This window comes from Canis lupus, chromosome 37 (genome assembly GCF_011100685.1).
Source record: "Canis lupus familiaris isolate Mischka breed German Shepherd chromosome 37, alternate assembly UU_Cfam_GSD_1.0, whole genome shotgun sequence".
In the NCBI taxonomy this organism is placed as follows: Eukaryota; Metazoa; Chordata; class Mammalia; order Carnivora; family Canidae; genus Canis; species Canis lupus.
The window spans coordinates 11,819,157-11,834,735 of record NC_049258.1 but is presented as its reverse complement, the minus strand read 5'-3'; the positions used below and the strand labels follow the sequence as shown (position 1 = coordinate 11,834,735).

At 35.4% G+C, this 15,579-nt stretch overlaps 1 protein-coding gene across 9 annotated transcripts in view; it reads right to left on the bottom strand.

Moving 5' to 3' along the window:
- The window catches only part of NBEAL1 (neurobeachin like 1), a 178,045-nt gene that overhangs the window by 96,878 nt on the left and 65,588 nt on the right, over positions 1-15,579 (bottom strand). For all 9 annotated transcript variants that reach the window (XR_005385234.1, XM_038585400.1, XM_038585404.1 and 6 more), the window contains 7 exons: positions 13,114-13,212; positions 12,441-13,021; positions 11,592-11,724; positions 10,625-10,744; positions 8,645-8,948; positions 4,804-4,889; positions 2,286-2,375 (listed from right to left, as the gene is read on the bottom strand). Coding sequence is in view for 8 of the 9 variants with exons in the window: in XM_038585400.1 (XP_038441328.1) it covers positions 2,286-2,375; positions 4,804-4,889; positions 8,645-8,948; positions 10,625-10,744; positions 11,592-11,724; positions 12,441-13,021; positions 13,114-13,212 (1,413 nt within the window). In the remaining variant the exon portion in view is untranslated. The remainder of the gene's footprint in view (positions 1-2,285; positions 2,376-4,803; positions 4,890-8,644; positions 8,949-10,624; positions 10,745-11,591; positions 11,725-12,440; positions 13,022-13,113; positions 13,213-15,579) is intronic.

Below are 15,579 nucleotides of genomic sequence, written 5' to 3'. Positions count from 1 at the left end.
TACACAGGACAGCCTAAGCTAAAAGAACTCTTGTTTGGGAAGATGCTTTAAAGAGTAGCCATGGGGGTCACTAAATCAATATTCAAAACTATGCCAGACCCTTTGTACCAAAACTTTGTTTTTCAAAGTTTAGGGATTTCAAACACAGGCAATCCAAACTTGACCCCATAAGTAGACTTTAAAATGTAACAGTAATGATACAAGAGGGATCAACTGTCATAAAGCAATTAAGTATAATAAAATAAATTAAGAAAAAAAATACAACTGGTGGTAGAAATATGACTGACTTCTCTAATTTTAATTAACAAAAAAGGTGAAGTGGGTGGCTTCAACCAAAGTTCAAAGTGACTATTTTGCATAGCTTAACAAAATATAGTCCACATTCTTTAACAAGTTACTAATATCTCTGGCCTTGGTTTCTTCATCTGTAAAATGAGGATAATAATAATTTTCACTTTGTAAAGTTGTTACCAAGATTAAGCTAATAAAAGAGTGCTTAGTGCCTGATGAGCTGGGTGCTACCCAAGATTGGCCATCATTAACTGCTAAAATGTTCTGATCTGCCGTTTAGACTCAGTTTCAAAAAAAAAAAAAAAAAATAGACTCAGTTTCATTATTAAACAACCCTTTTCATTCTTTTTGCCTGTTTTTCATACTGATTTTTAAGAGTATAGCAAGTAAATTAGCTTTCCAAATGGCAAGTATTTTTCTTTGTTGTCATTTAACAAATTTTGTTTGATTTTGTTGCAGTATAAAAATACAATGAACATAAGAGACACTGAACTCTAGGAAACAAACTGAACATTGCTGGAAGGGAGGTGGGTAGGGGAAGGGATAATTTATGGGTGATGGGCATTAAGAAGGGCACTTGATATAATAGCACTGGGCATTATATGCAACTGATGAATCACTAAATTCTACCTCTGAAACAAATTTTTAAAAAGTCTTTAAAAAACCCAAAAAATTAAAAGTAAAACATAATTTTCTGAAGGAAAAAAAAATACAATGAACATTTCCTCATTCTGTTTCTGTTTGATTTCCCTGTAGTTGTAACTCAAGGCACCAAAAACTACTTTGATTTTCAAATATAATGTATGGCACAAATAATCAGCTTTCTACATACAAGTAATACGTACCTACAACTAGCCTCAGAGACCAATCTTATTAAGTGACAGCAAAAGTTAACTTATGAATGGACAAATGTCATAAATTTTATCATTTTATTTATTTATTTTTTAATTTTATCATTTTAACAGGTAAAATTAAGTGGTCTCATTTCAAAGTCAAAGAGAAAAATGCTTTATACCATATGAATAACAGGACTAACAACTGATGGGTTCATTTTCTATACTGGCAGAATTATCCTAATGATCTCTGTTCCACTGAAACAAAAGGCATTATTTGATGGGTGTTAACGGACTATAGGATAACAGGGTTTTGGGGGACTCCTAGCTGGCTCAGTCTGTTGAGGGTTCACTCTTGACTTCCACTCAGATCATGATCTCAGTTGGGGTCCTGGGACTTCTCTCAGTGGTGGGAAATATTTTTGAGGATTCTCTTTCTCCTCCCTCTGCAAGTCTCCCTGCTTGCATGCACATTCTCTTTCTCAAATAAATAAATAAACTGGAGGGGGGGGGGTACCTGGATGGCTCAGTGAGTTAAGCATGTGACTTTGGCTCAAGTCATGATCTCAGGGTTCTGGGATTGAGCCCTGCATTGGGCTGACTCCCTGCTCAGTGGGGAATCTGCGTGCCCCTCTTCCTCTGCTCCACCCCTCACCTGTGCTCTCTGGTTGAAATCTGCCATATAAGTTTAGGGATTAAATACCTTAAAAGCAGATCAATAAACTAAGGCAGTATATTCTTCTAAAAGAAACTGTTAAATTCAAACGTAGTTTAAGAAGGTAACTAACTTTCAAGCAAACTAATCATTCTACTTCTTTGTTTATACTTCAAACTGTATATCTTGCCTGCAAACATATTCACCAGGACTTATTACTCAGATTAAACTGGTGGTGCTTAGGGATCCCTGGGTGGCGCAGCGGTTTGGCGCCTGCTTTTGGCCCGGGGCACGATCCTGGAGACCTGGGATCAAATCCCACATCAGGCTCCCTGCATGGAGCCTGCTTCTCCCTCTGCCTGTGTCTCTGCCTCTCTGTCTCTCTCTGTGTGACTATCATGAATAAATAAATAAAATATTAAAAAAAAAAACTGGTGGTGCTTAAAAGATAAACTCTTTAAAAGGTTCAATAAACTCAACATAGTATGTTGCTCATCATTACTTACCTTGATGTCCCAGTTCACTACTTTGTTTCCTGTTAATCTCCCATGCAAACAATTAGTAGATAAATCAAGACAGATTGAATTTTTGCAAGCCTAAGAATAAAAGGAAAATATGGCAAATAGCTAAGCACAGTGAGGACAAAACATCATTTTAACTATATGTGAAACATTTCACCATAATTTTTTTTCTTTTCTTTTAAAGATTTTATTTATTTATTCATGAGAGACACAGAGAGAGAGAGAGGCAGAGACACAGAGAGAGAGAGAGAGAGGCAGAGGGAGAAGCAGGCTCCATGCAGGGAGCCTGACGTGGGACTCAATCCCAGGTTTCCAGAATCACACCCTGGGCTGAAGGCGGCGCTAAACCACTGAGCCACCCGGGCTGCCCATTTCACCATAATTTAAAAGGGTATATAGAATAGTCAATGATAAGATGCTTACAATATTAAGTTTAATATTACTATTCTAAATGGCAGCTAAAAAGAAAGATGCTCACAAAATTATACTGCAATTTTTTTTTCATATTTACTTCACTTTAGGTTATAAGCTTCTTAAAGTCAGACACTTTATTCATCTTTATATCCTGAAAGTTCAGCACAATTCTTGGCTTGAAGAAGACACTCAAAAAATTATCAGCAATGGATGGCTTAACACCTCCTACACATCAGCACAAAAATGAAAAACTGCTGACTGTCAAAAAACCCTCTAGAGCACCTTTTCCCAGACTAGTACTTGTCAATAAGTACGATTAAAAAAACAGAACATGTGGGCAGCCCCGGTGGCGCAGCGGTTTAGCGCCACCTGCAGCCCAGGGCGTGATCTAGAGACCCTTGATCGAGTCCCGCGTAGAGCTCTCTGCATGGAGCCTGCTTCTCCCTCTGCCTGTGTCTCTGCCTCTCTCTCTCTCTCTCTGCATCTCTATGAATAAATAAATAAAATCTTAAAAAAAAAAAAAACAGAACATGTTCTATGCTCAAATAACTTATGAAAAAAGTAGAATAAAACAAAAGTAAACTAGTTTTTAACAAGATTTTTCAAGTGATATCAATCTCTAAATGGATATACAAAATACATCTCCCCAAACTTAACCACAGAACACTCATCACCATTTTTAAGAAATATTTTTCGAAGAAACTGTTTATTGTATATATTTGCCATACTGAATTTATTGAGGAAAAACATTAATAGCTATTTTATTACAGAATTTTATCAAGTTTAAATTTGAAAAGAGAATATGACAACCATAATGCTAAAAAGACTCAATTAGCTATTAAGTCTAGAACATGCTACTAAATACATTAGTGAGATTAAATTCAATTATTTCCTATCTACTTCTAAAAGTGAAAATAAGAATATGATACAGTTCCTGCCAAGAAAATAACTTAAAAGTCTAGTTCAGTAGACAAACATATCTTTGGAAAAATGTTAGTGTTACAAAAGGCAAACATTAAAAAAGATTGAGGCGGAAGAGACCTTATAGATAATACAATGCATGAACCTTGATCCAGATTTAAATTTTTAAAAGGCTAATAAACAAAATATTTTCGGGAAAACTGGGAAAATCTGAAAGAGTACATAAATTACTGATAATTTTTCTAGGTAGGTTAATAATTACATAGAAATATTTAGGGGTATTTCTAAGTGTCTGATAGCTACGTCAATCTATCTTCACAAAAGATTGAGACAGTCAACAGGTATGGCAAAATGTTAATAATTGGTGAATTCAGGTGGAGAGTATATATGATTTTAGTTTACCATTCCTTCAAACACTCTAGGCTTGAAATTAATCAAAATAAAAAGTTAAGGGTAATATAAATAAGTAAATTTTATTAGGTCAGATATCACAAGTAAGTTTTCAAAGTAATAAATTATGACCATGTACTAGCTGGCTAACCTAGAAAAAAATTTCTACATTGTATAATCTCACAAACAAAAGCATTTTCTGGGTCAACGTAACATTTGGTACAATGAAGGCAACTAATATTGTTTATGTCACTTTCCTTTTCTTCCTTCGAGTTCTACACTTGATCTTTCCCTCAGCTATTGCTGATCTTAATTACTTTCACTGGGTAAGTCTTTGAAGGAAAAAGGACTATGTGTGCTTGCATATAAGTAGTTTCTTATTTCTCTTTATGAAATAAACATTTCTTTTTTTTTTTGGTTTGTTTTCTTGCTAGTATTACATTTAAAAAATAAACAAAAAAAAAAAGTTGTTCTATTTAATCTCTCCTTCCAAAACAGTAGGATAATATAAGTTTACTGACGTCAATTCATTAGTATTCCAACTATAACGATTCCCACTCATACTACTGGGATGAAATAATGATTAACATTTGAATCCTAGTTGAGAGTTGCAAATTAATTTTTATTGCTTCTCCTCTTCTTTTGAAAATTAGTAATTTTTAAATGGAAATTCAAGACCATCCTTCTCAAATATCCATCGAAATGACAAAAGGAACAAAAATGGAATTTTATTCACAGCATAGTTACAACTAGATACACTCCATGCATCTATTCTCACCTTTGCAGTGTAGTGAAGAAGGATGTTACCAGGCAGGTCAGCCATGTCAGACTCTTGGAATTTCCAAGGACTTAAACAGTTTGGACCTGAAAATTATTTAGACACACATACACAAATGTCACTGAATATATATGGCCTCCTTGGTTCTGTGTAATCAGAATAAATTTAAAAATTAAGCTGTTTCAAGCTATTCAACACAGATAAAACATACTAGCCATGGTACAAAATCTGGATGCAAAGCTAGGATGTTAGAGCCCAGGAATTTGGAGGGACCTACCGGCCAGCAGTGAGGACACCTCAATGGAGAGCTGAGTTTAGGGTTAGGGGTTAGGGTTAGGGAGAAGGTGAGGGTCCAACAGCTTGGAGGGTCCCATCTGCTATCATGGGGGAGACATCCCCGCAGGGCTGAAGTGAGGACAGGGGTTAGTGAGGTTCAGATGCACGGCTGGTGTGCAGGGTGGGCTCAGAATGCCCCTCCAATTTCTTGAGCTCCTGCTGTCTGCCCCTCATACAAACGGCACTTTTTCCTCCTAGAGGGTGTCCTGAGCTTTCTGGTGTCGCTCATGTATCATCAGTCCCTTGGGATTTGGACCCAGGCTCTGGGGCTGGGTCAGATCACAACTCAATCTAGGGTTAGGGTTAGGGCCCAGGAGCTTGGAGGTTCCCATCTGCCCAAATGGTAGAGACCTCCCCAGAAGGCTGAGTTGAGGGCAAGGCTTAGCATGAGGCTCAGGCTTGGAGCTGATGTGCAGTGGCGACATTGAATGTATGACTGGGCTCAGGAGGCCCTTCCAATTGTTTGGGTTCTAGACATTTGCTGGTCTTCCAAATGGCCACATTTCCCCGAGTGGGTGGCTGAGTTTTCTGGTGTCGCTTATGTGTTGTCAGTCCCTTGTGCTTCTGGGCCAGGCTATGGGGCTGGGTTGAGTCAGAACCCAATTTAGGGGCAGCCCGGGTGGCTCAGCGGTTTAGCGCCACCTTCAGCCCAGGGCGTGATCCTGGAGATCCTGGATCGAGTCCCACGTCAAGCTCCCTGCTCGGAGCCTGTTTCTCCCTCTGCCTGTGTCTCTCATGAGTTTGTGAGTAAATAAATAAAATCTTAGGAAAAAAAAAAAAAGAACCCAATTTAGGATTAGGGTTAGGGTTCAAGTTTGGGTAAAGCACTAAAGCACTGCTTACGAAACACAGATTTATGGTTTTTATTTCTTACTGCAAAGAAACTAAGGATTTTTGAGTCTGTTGGTATACATGGTTTGTGCTTTATTGATTCATTAACTTAGGTCTAAAGAATTCAGATGTAAGGGTTCATGCTTACTTACTATATTGTTTTCAAGGGAGACTAAGGTTTCTAAAAGTTAAAATTCTGCTAACTATACAAACTGATAAGAATCAGAGATAAATTCTGCATGTAGAAAACTAGGAGATATGTTACAAAGATAGAAGGAATGGAAATGTATTTTTGTTGAAGGTAAAAGAAGGAAATTTTGAAATAAATAAGATTGATTGATTGAAAAGGAAAAAAAAAAACAACATACTAGCCAAATGAACTTTATTTTTACATCACCTCCAGTTCATCTAAAACCTAAAAAAAGCTGGGGGGTGGTTTGATGTCCACTAGAGAAAGGGAATTTTATATGGTATCAGAAAACTAATATCAAATATAACAAAATCTACTTAGTAATTTATCTAACGTAATTTAAATTTATAAGATAAAATAGCAAAACAATCAACCAATAATGTGAATAGATACCACAGAAATTGAACTGTGAATTAATAAGACTAAAAAAAAAATCTAACAAATACAAATTATAACAAGTTCCCATCTTAAATCAAAAAATGAAGGAAATAGTACTGACCATTCCACCTTAATAAGCCTGTGATGAAATTGGTATACTTACATTTTACTAGTAGACACTATGAATTGGTATGTATCTTTTGGAAACAGATTAAGCAACATGTATTAAGAGCCAAAAAAAAATTCAAACACTTTGAATATATATCCTGGGAGTTTATTATAAGTGAACGTATCCAAATTAAGGAAAAACACTAAAAGTACAATAGCTCATCTTATTTAATACTTCAAGTTTATGTCAAATTAAAAACTATAAACAACCTAAGTAAATTATGCAATACAGATTCAATGAAATATTATGCAACCACCCAAAACAATCATTAAGAAGACCATACAACAAATAACTATTATTTGTAAGAGTAGAACTGTAAATTGGAAGAATTATAAAAATAAAATCCAAATTAAATCTAGGCAGTCCCATTCATTTCAAGATTATGTAATCTAAAAAAGATATTTTTACATAACTCTTTTGCAGTTGGTACATATAAATACTTAGAGGTTTACCTCCTGAACATCCTACTAGAATATAGATATAATTTTGAAAATAGTTATGATCCAATAATAACAGTGTGTATCTTTAAAATCACTGCCAAAAGAAAAAGGAAAAGCCAAAACAAAAATAGCTTGTAATCTTATCCAAGAAATAGGATTCTTCTGTCCTCATTTCTTCAGGTATGTTAATATAAAAATGACAAGTCTTAGAACAAGACACATAATTTTAGAATCAATCATATGATTTCTTATAAACATAGACATATTTTGTTTCATCAATTTATTAAAATCTGTCAAAAGTACTGGCAATATTATATACTGAATTATGTCCCTCCCAAACTCATATGTTGAAGTTTTAGCACCCTACGTGATTATATTTGGAGATAGGGTCTTTAAGGAGGTATCTAAAGTTAAATGATGTCATAAGGGTCCCTCATAAGAAGAGGAATAGACATCTTTCTCTTCGCACATACACCAAGGGAAGATGCCATGTGAGGTCACAGTGAGAAGGCAGTAATCTACAAGCCAGGGAGAATCTTTAACAGAAACCAAGCCTGATGGAAACTTGATCTTGGAATTATACATCCAGAATTGTGAAGAAATAGTGTTTAAGTAACCCAAGTCTGTGGTATTGTGTTAGAGCAGTCCTAACAGACTAATATAGACATTATTATGGATATTTGAAATATTTCCTAAAGGTTTGCTTTATTTATGCTTACCAAAAAAAAAGGTATGGTGTACTAGAGTTAACCAAACTATATTATACCCCAAAAAGTTATTAAGAGAGTAGGGCAGCCCAGGTGGCTCAGCGGTTTAGCGCCACCTTCAGCCCAAGGCCTGATCCTGGAGACCTGGGATCGAGTCCCACATCAGGCTCCACATAAAGCATGCTTCTCCCTCTGCCTGTGTCTCTGCCTCTCTCTGTGTGTCTCTTATGAATAAATAAAATCTTAAGAAAAAAAAAAGTTAAGAGAGTAGATCTCAAATGCTTTCACCACACATCACACAATCACATGCTGTAATTATGTGACGGACAGAGGTCCTAACTAACCTTATTGTGGTAATCATTTTGCAATATATATGTGTACCAAATCATTACATTGTACTTCTTTTTTTTTTTTAAGATTTTATTTATTCATGACAGACAGAGAGAGAGAGAGGCAGAGACATAGGCAGAAGGAGAAGAAGGCTCCATGCAGGGAGCCTGACATGAGACTTGATCCTGGGACTCCAGGATCACACCCTGGGCCAAAGGCAGACGCTCAACCACTGAGCCACCCAGGCATCCCTACACTGTACTTCTTAAACATACCTATGTTCTATACCAATAATACCCCAATCAAGTTGGAGGTGGGGAGGATGAAATGTAGTGAGTTTTTTCTTCCCTTTCAGCTTCCATTACAAATACAAATATACTCTTGAGATCAAATATATTCTTCAAAATACATGTAAGCAACAAAAAAACTAAGTTTAAGAAGTATGACTGTACATGCTCACCTGCTAAATATAATGCCTTCACTTGAGGAGGCTGTAGTGCTTCGTAGAAGATGATAACAGACCCTAGCTGACCCTCCAGAGATGTGGGGCATCCCCATTCACTATCTTGGGTTCCAGCTGATATCAATTTCGTAATCAGTTTTGATTTTTCAAGTGATCCTCCCCAGGAGGCTGATGACAAAATTCCACCAAATGATGTCCGATGAGGAGTAATGGGGGAAGAAAAAGGCGGATCTGGAATTTGGGATGGTGGAGGAGTCGTGGTTCTTTGCCCAGCTGAACCAATGCAGCAGGAAATAAAAGGCTAAGAATTAAGAAACAAAATAAATTACACAATTTTAATTACATCTCTAACTTGATATTGAAAAAAAAACAGTTCATAAAATTAAGAAAACAAATAGATGGAAACTAAAACAGGAAGTTTTAATTTTATTGGGTCATAATGTGTGTACACGTAAGTCATTACAGATGTTACTTTTGGCCTATAGTATTTAGATGCATTACTTTTATAACTCACATTTTAATGAGTATTTTTAAAATCTTTAACAATTTTACTGCATTCTCAAATAGAGGAAACTACTTTTCGCCTTTAAAATTTATAAACAAGCTAAACATTTGTATAAATAATACTAATTACAGGTTATTCTGTAATGAGCATCAGGATAGATAACAACAATTACTAGAATCCTAAAAGGACTTAGGAAATAATGTATTTCATCGTTTTTTTAAAAAGCTCTTTCAAAATTATTTAAGAATTCTCAAAAAACCTTTACACTAATGTTCTTCAAGAATCATCTCAGTAGGGCAGCCCCGGTGGCGCAGCGGTTTGGCGTCACCTGCAGCCTGGGGTGCGATCCTGGAGACCCGGGATCGAGTCCCACATCGGGCTACCTGCATGGAGCCTGCTTCTCTCTCTGCCTGTGTCTCTGCCTCTCTCTCTGTGTCTATGAATAAATAAATAAAATCTTAAAAAAAAAAAAAAGAATCATCTCAGTAAATAAATTCTGGTTTATATTTGACTACAATTTAAAGGCTTAAAGTTTCTTCATAACTGGGATACCTGGGTGGCTCAGTGATTGAGCATCTGCCTTTGGCTCAGGTCATGATCCCGAGATCCTGGGATCGAGTCCCACATCAGGCTCCCCGCCTGCTTCTCCCTATGTCTCTGCATCTCTCTCTCTGTCTCTCATGAATAAATAAAATCTTTTAAAAAAAAGTTTCTAAAAAAAAAAAAGTTTCTTCATTACTATTTTAAATTCAGTAGAAATGAAAAAGAGGCCATCATAACAATCTCTAAGTACCTTGTATACTTGATGGGCTTTATTTATTTACTAAAAGATTTTATTTTAAAGTTATCTTTACACTCCATGTGGGGCCTGAACTCATAACCACAAGAGTCCCATGCTCTTCCGACTGAGCCAGGCAGGTGCCCTTGGAGGAGCTTTATTAAACAATCTTTTGCTCTCTACTATTCAATTTCTTTGGCTTTCCTATTTTTAGTCTTTTTCTCCTAAGCCGAATTTAACTACATTTGTTTCTTCTAAAGAAGAAACTTAAAAGTTGTTTTTATTACATGTTGTTTAACTTCACCTAATAATGATAGGCTAATGGTATTAAATATTAACTTACTATACGTTATAATATAGAAAACCCTTTAAAATTTATGGGCACATATTTTTAAAAAAACAGAAGCTTCTACATTAAATTAAAAATTTTCAAGGGGGATCCCTGGGTGGCTCAGTGGTTTGGCACCTGCCTTTGGCCCAGGGTGCGATCCTGGAGTCCCAGGATCAAGTCCTGCGTCGGGCTCCTGGCATGGAAGCCTGCTTCTCCCTCTGCCTGTGTCTCTGCCCCTCTCTCTCTCTCTCTCTCTCTGTCTCTCTCTCTCTCATAAATAAATAAATAAATCTTAAAAAAAATTTTTTTTTTCAAGAGTTCTCAATCAATGGGTCCCATAAAGAATAGGTTAGATATGCTTACTTCATTCATGGCAGGAAATCTGAGAGGGGCAGAGACCTTCTGCTGTCCGTTGTCATAGATATAGACAAGGCTCTGACCAAAGGGTCTTTTTCCAGGCATATGAACAATGGTTATGTTGTGCTAATAAAGTAAGACATAAATTTAAAGATTAAAATTACATTAAATCTTTGGAATGACAAATACTTTCAGAGTATTAGTTTGTGTGAACAGTAGAACATTGAGATTAAGCATAATTAAATCTTGGTTAAAATTCTGTTCTTAAAGTGAATGACAATTTTTCCTGTAGTACAATAAAAGCATTTACATCTATTCTGGAAAATTTATACACAATTGTAACATAGTATCTTTTCTGCACTTATCAAGTCTGAGTATTCTTTATAATCAATTTTTCTAATAAGCAATTTATACTTTAAGAAAAGCAACAGAAATGCATTGTTTTTAATAATTTAATTTATGTTCTCATTTTAAGTGGAGTTTCAAAATCAAATCAGATTCTAGAGAACTTGAAAGAAATGTTAACATTTCCTTTTAACTTTTTAGGAGAAAACTTACTGCTGCTGAATGTATGATGATGATGATAATGATGTTAACTTCCTTATAGATAAACTTCAACATAAATAGAATTTTAAAGTAAAAATTAATCAACTCTCAAAAAGGAGACAACTCCTCATGTACATGCACCAAATGTGTTTTTAATATAAGAAACAGTAAAAGGGATTATAAAGAGGGGAACTGAGTGGGAAAAATTAGAGAGGGAGACAAACCACGAGAGACTCCTAACTCTGGGAAACAAAGGTTTGCGGAAGGGGAAGTGGGCAGGGGGATGGGGCAACTGGGTGACGGACACTGAAGAGGACACTTGATGGGATGAACGCTGGGTGTTATACTATATGTTGGCAAATCAAACTTAAAAACAAAAAAAAAGAAAGAACCAGAAAAAGTTAAATGTGATGTCTTAAAACCTTACCCAGAGGGAATCACAGAAACTGTGGTCAGGAAGCATAACTGTAGCATATTCTCTTTTTGTGCACACTGCCACAACCAACATACCTGAATGGGTAATAAAAGCTTCAAAACCCATGCCACTTCCTGTAAAAAAGCTAACAAAAATATATGTTATCAGAACCTTTGAAGTCAGTTGTTCAGTTATCATCACTGGAACACACAAAACCATATCATCATGAATATCTTTATCAATTATGCTGTGGTTTACATTCTGCTGCCAAGTATCAATCAGTCCAATCTTGCTTTAAAGATAATTCTTTTTTAGGTTTAATAATTGGTTTAGTAAATTATAAAAAGGTAGCCATAAGAGTGGGATCCCATTATCAAACAACAGTAAAACAATAAACTTTCAAATCTTCAAAATTCTTTCAAACAGGATTCAAAAAGCATGAATAAAAGTCTTAAAAATCACAAGGTGTATTAAAACTTATTAGTTACTGAACTAATTAAGTCTGGATCCACAGAAACAAAGGTTTTCTGATCCTTCATATAAATATATGGCATTTTCAATGGAACAAAAAGATCAGCATTCATTTAAAAATTTTTCCTTTTTCTCCACTTTTACAATACTTTTAAGAAGGAACTTTGCTTCTAAACCAAAGAACTAGCAAAATATTTGAGATATGTAATCAATATAATGAAATAATAAAATACTAATAATTAAACTGTATATACCCTAAGGATAGAGAAGCTTCAGATAAACTGTCCTGCATTTAAAAACTAGAGGCTTGAAATGCTTTTTCCTGTTTGGGAATTACAGCATATATTGTTGTGACAGTATTCATTTACATTCCATAATTTGTACCAGTACCTGTACAACTGTTTTCTTTTTCCTCCTTTGTTAGCAATGCCAAGAGTCAACTGATCCTGATCTAAGCAAAACCAAGCATTGAAAGAAAAGGCAGATCCTGGCCACTTCTGTATGGAAGGCACAGTAATTCCTGCCATACTATGTGACAAATTAAAATACTGTAGTGCACTCTCTAGACTTTGTTTTCGGGCCATTGTCAGAATTGCTCGAGTCACAGGAGTGGTGTAAGGATGAATATATTCAGATTCATCCACTCTCAGCAATCTCAGTAGTCGACGTATTTCTTCTGAGCTCACTGACTGACTCCCCAAGGAACCATGAAGTGCAATCAAGTTCTCAGCACAAGTTCGATGGAGGGAAGAATGGGAATCAAGTGTTTTGATGATGTGAATTCCCATGTTTGCATTGACACAAGTAGTTCGACTCTGCCTATTAATACAGCAAATTCTTTTCAGCCAATCAGAGATGAAAATTTGCAGATCATGGGATTCTAGCTCTGGAAGCCACTGGATAAGAAGCAAGAGAGGATGGACATTACTAATGCCCAATATCCCAACTGAAGTGTGGTCACCCTCTACAGCCTATAAAGCAACATAAAAGATAAAAGGTTAGTAACCACGTTGGATAGGGAGATAATGGAAAGTGTTTAATAATTAAAAACTATAAAACTCACCATATTCATAAGTTCTTTAAGTAGTTCCAGTGGTGGCTGACCCAGGGATTTTAAAACCTCAAACATATGTGTATAACCAATTCTTTCTTTAAATACTTCCTAGGGGAAGGGAAAGAAATACATCAAAGCACAATCTTCAAAGACTGTATTTGTTGGAATTTTAAAATGCTGTTATATACTCATTTAAGTTAATTAACTTAATATTGAAAAGACTGAGCTCAATATTTATTTCTTAAATCACTTCATCTTAAAATAGACTATATACCTTCTGAAATATGTGACCATAGTCTATCAAAATGTAAAATAAATAAGCAAGAATTGTACATTATAAAATTATTATTTTCATTTCAGATTCAGGTACATTCATTTCCTTTCACTTGTTTTGTAATGATATAGTTTAACATGAAATATATATGAAATCAAAACAAATACGGAGAAGAAATTGAGGAGACTTTGGGGGTAAGAGGAGTCAGCAGTCTCTCAAGATTAAATTAGAGTTCGGCAACCCAATTTTTCTCTCTGCTTTTTGTATCTAAAAGGACTGAATTATCTGAAATATCAAGTTCATTTTGTTAGGATCTAAGTCATATGTATTTTCGAACAAGTGGGCACACAACCCTAGAAGTAAAATAAAGAGACAACCAAAAAAGCTAGTAATACAACATTGGTCCAGTAAATCAGGCATCAATCTATACACTTAAAATCAAATATTTAAATAAAATGAGTAAGATTGGTTGCCTCTGTGGAGGGGAACTAGTTGACTATGGGCGAAGGGGAGGAAGAAAAATTTTTAAAGGAATTTTTTAATACTAATTCAAAGGGATGCAGCACCCCTGTGTTTATAGCAGTATTAGCTACAGTGGTCAAATTATAGAAATAGCCCAAGTGTCCATCAATTGATGAATGGATAAAGAAGATGTGTGTGTAGATATATATAGAGAGAGACAGAGAGATATATAAATATATATATGATGGACTATTTCTCAGTCATAAAAAAGATGAAATATCATTTGTAATGACATGGATGGATCTAGAGTATTATGTTAAGTGAAATAAGTCAGTCAGAGAAAGACAAATAGGATTTGTAGGATTTCATTCATATGTGGCATTTAAGAAACAAAACAAACAGGCCTAGGGGAAAAAAAAAAAAGAGAGAGAGAGAGAAGCTAAGAAACCGACTCTTACCTATAGAGAACACACTAATGGTTACCAGAGGAGAGGTGGGTGGGGAGGTAGGTTATACAGGTGATGGAGAGCAAGAAGTGACTTGTTGTGATGAACACTGAGTGCTGTATGGAAGCGTTGAACAACTATATTGTACACCTGAAACTAATATTACACTGTATCTTAACTGTAATTTAAATAAAAACTTAAAAAAAAGAATACCAATCATTTTTTAAAGGGCTTTTATAAAAAAAGATTTCAGTAATTTATCTATATATTTAGAGACTGAGAGACAGACAGCATGAATGGGGAAAGGAGTAGAGGGAGAGAGAGAATCTCAAGCTGACTGCATGCTGAGTATGGAGCTAGACATGGGCCTCAATTCCACAACCCTGAGATCAAAGCCTGAGCTGAGGTCAAGAGTCAGACACTTAGCTGACTGAACCATCCAAGTGCTCCCCAAAAGGGTTTTTTAAAGTAACTTTTTGAACTTTAAATCATACAAAGCATTATATAATTTTTAAAAATTGTATTTTAATAAGACTTGATCATTCCAGGTCTGAAATTCAAGTATAGTACAATCTATTATACTCAAATCAATTACTTAGAACTTAAAATGATTTTTTTAAAAGATTTTATTTATTTATTTGAGAAAGAACGAGTGAGAGAGAGCATAAGCAAGAGAAGCAGGAGATGCCAACTCCGCACTGAGTGGGGGAGCCCAACATGGGGCTGAATCCCAGAATTCCATCCCAGAACTGTGAGATCATGACCTAAGCAAAAGGCAAATGCTTTTAACTGACTGAGCCACCCAGATGCTCCAAAATGATTTTTTACAGAAACTATTGTAAATGGCATTCAATTCCTAAGCCAGCCTGTAAAAGTTGTATAAGCCTATCTAATAAGCATCTAACCATGAGTTATATATAGCAACATTTACAGAGCAATTTTTAAGAGTCTCCTAACAAAAACCAATGGAAAGTAAGGAATACTACTGAAGGCATGGCTTAGGGAAAAAGGAATCATTCATTCATGTCTGCTATTAGAAAGGCAAACCATGAACTATATTAGAGGTGTTAGATAAAAGGAAAAATGGTAATGGTAATAATAACGATGATGATAGACATTGATATTTATCAAGGATTTAGCATGTGCCTAGCACTATGCTTACCGCTTTACAAAGATGATCTCACTAATCCTTAAAACTATTCAATGTGGAAATTACTAGCACAAAATCAGTGTAAGTGAAAAGCAGGACAGAGTCAATGGTAGTGAATGAGAAAGAAAGAAAACCCTAAGAGT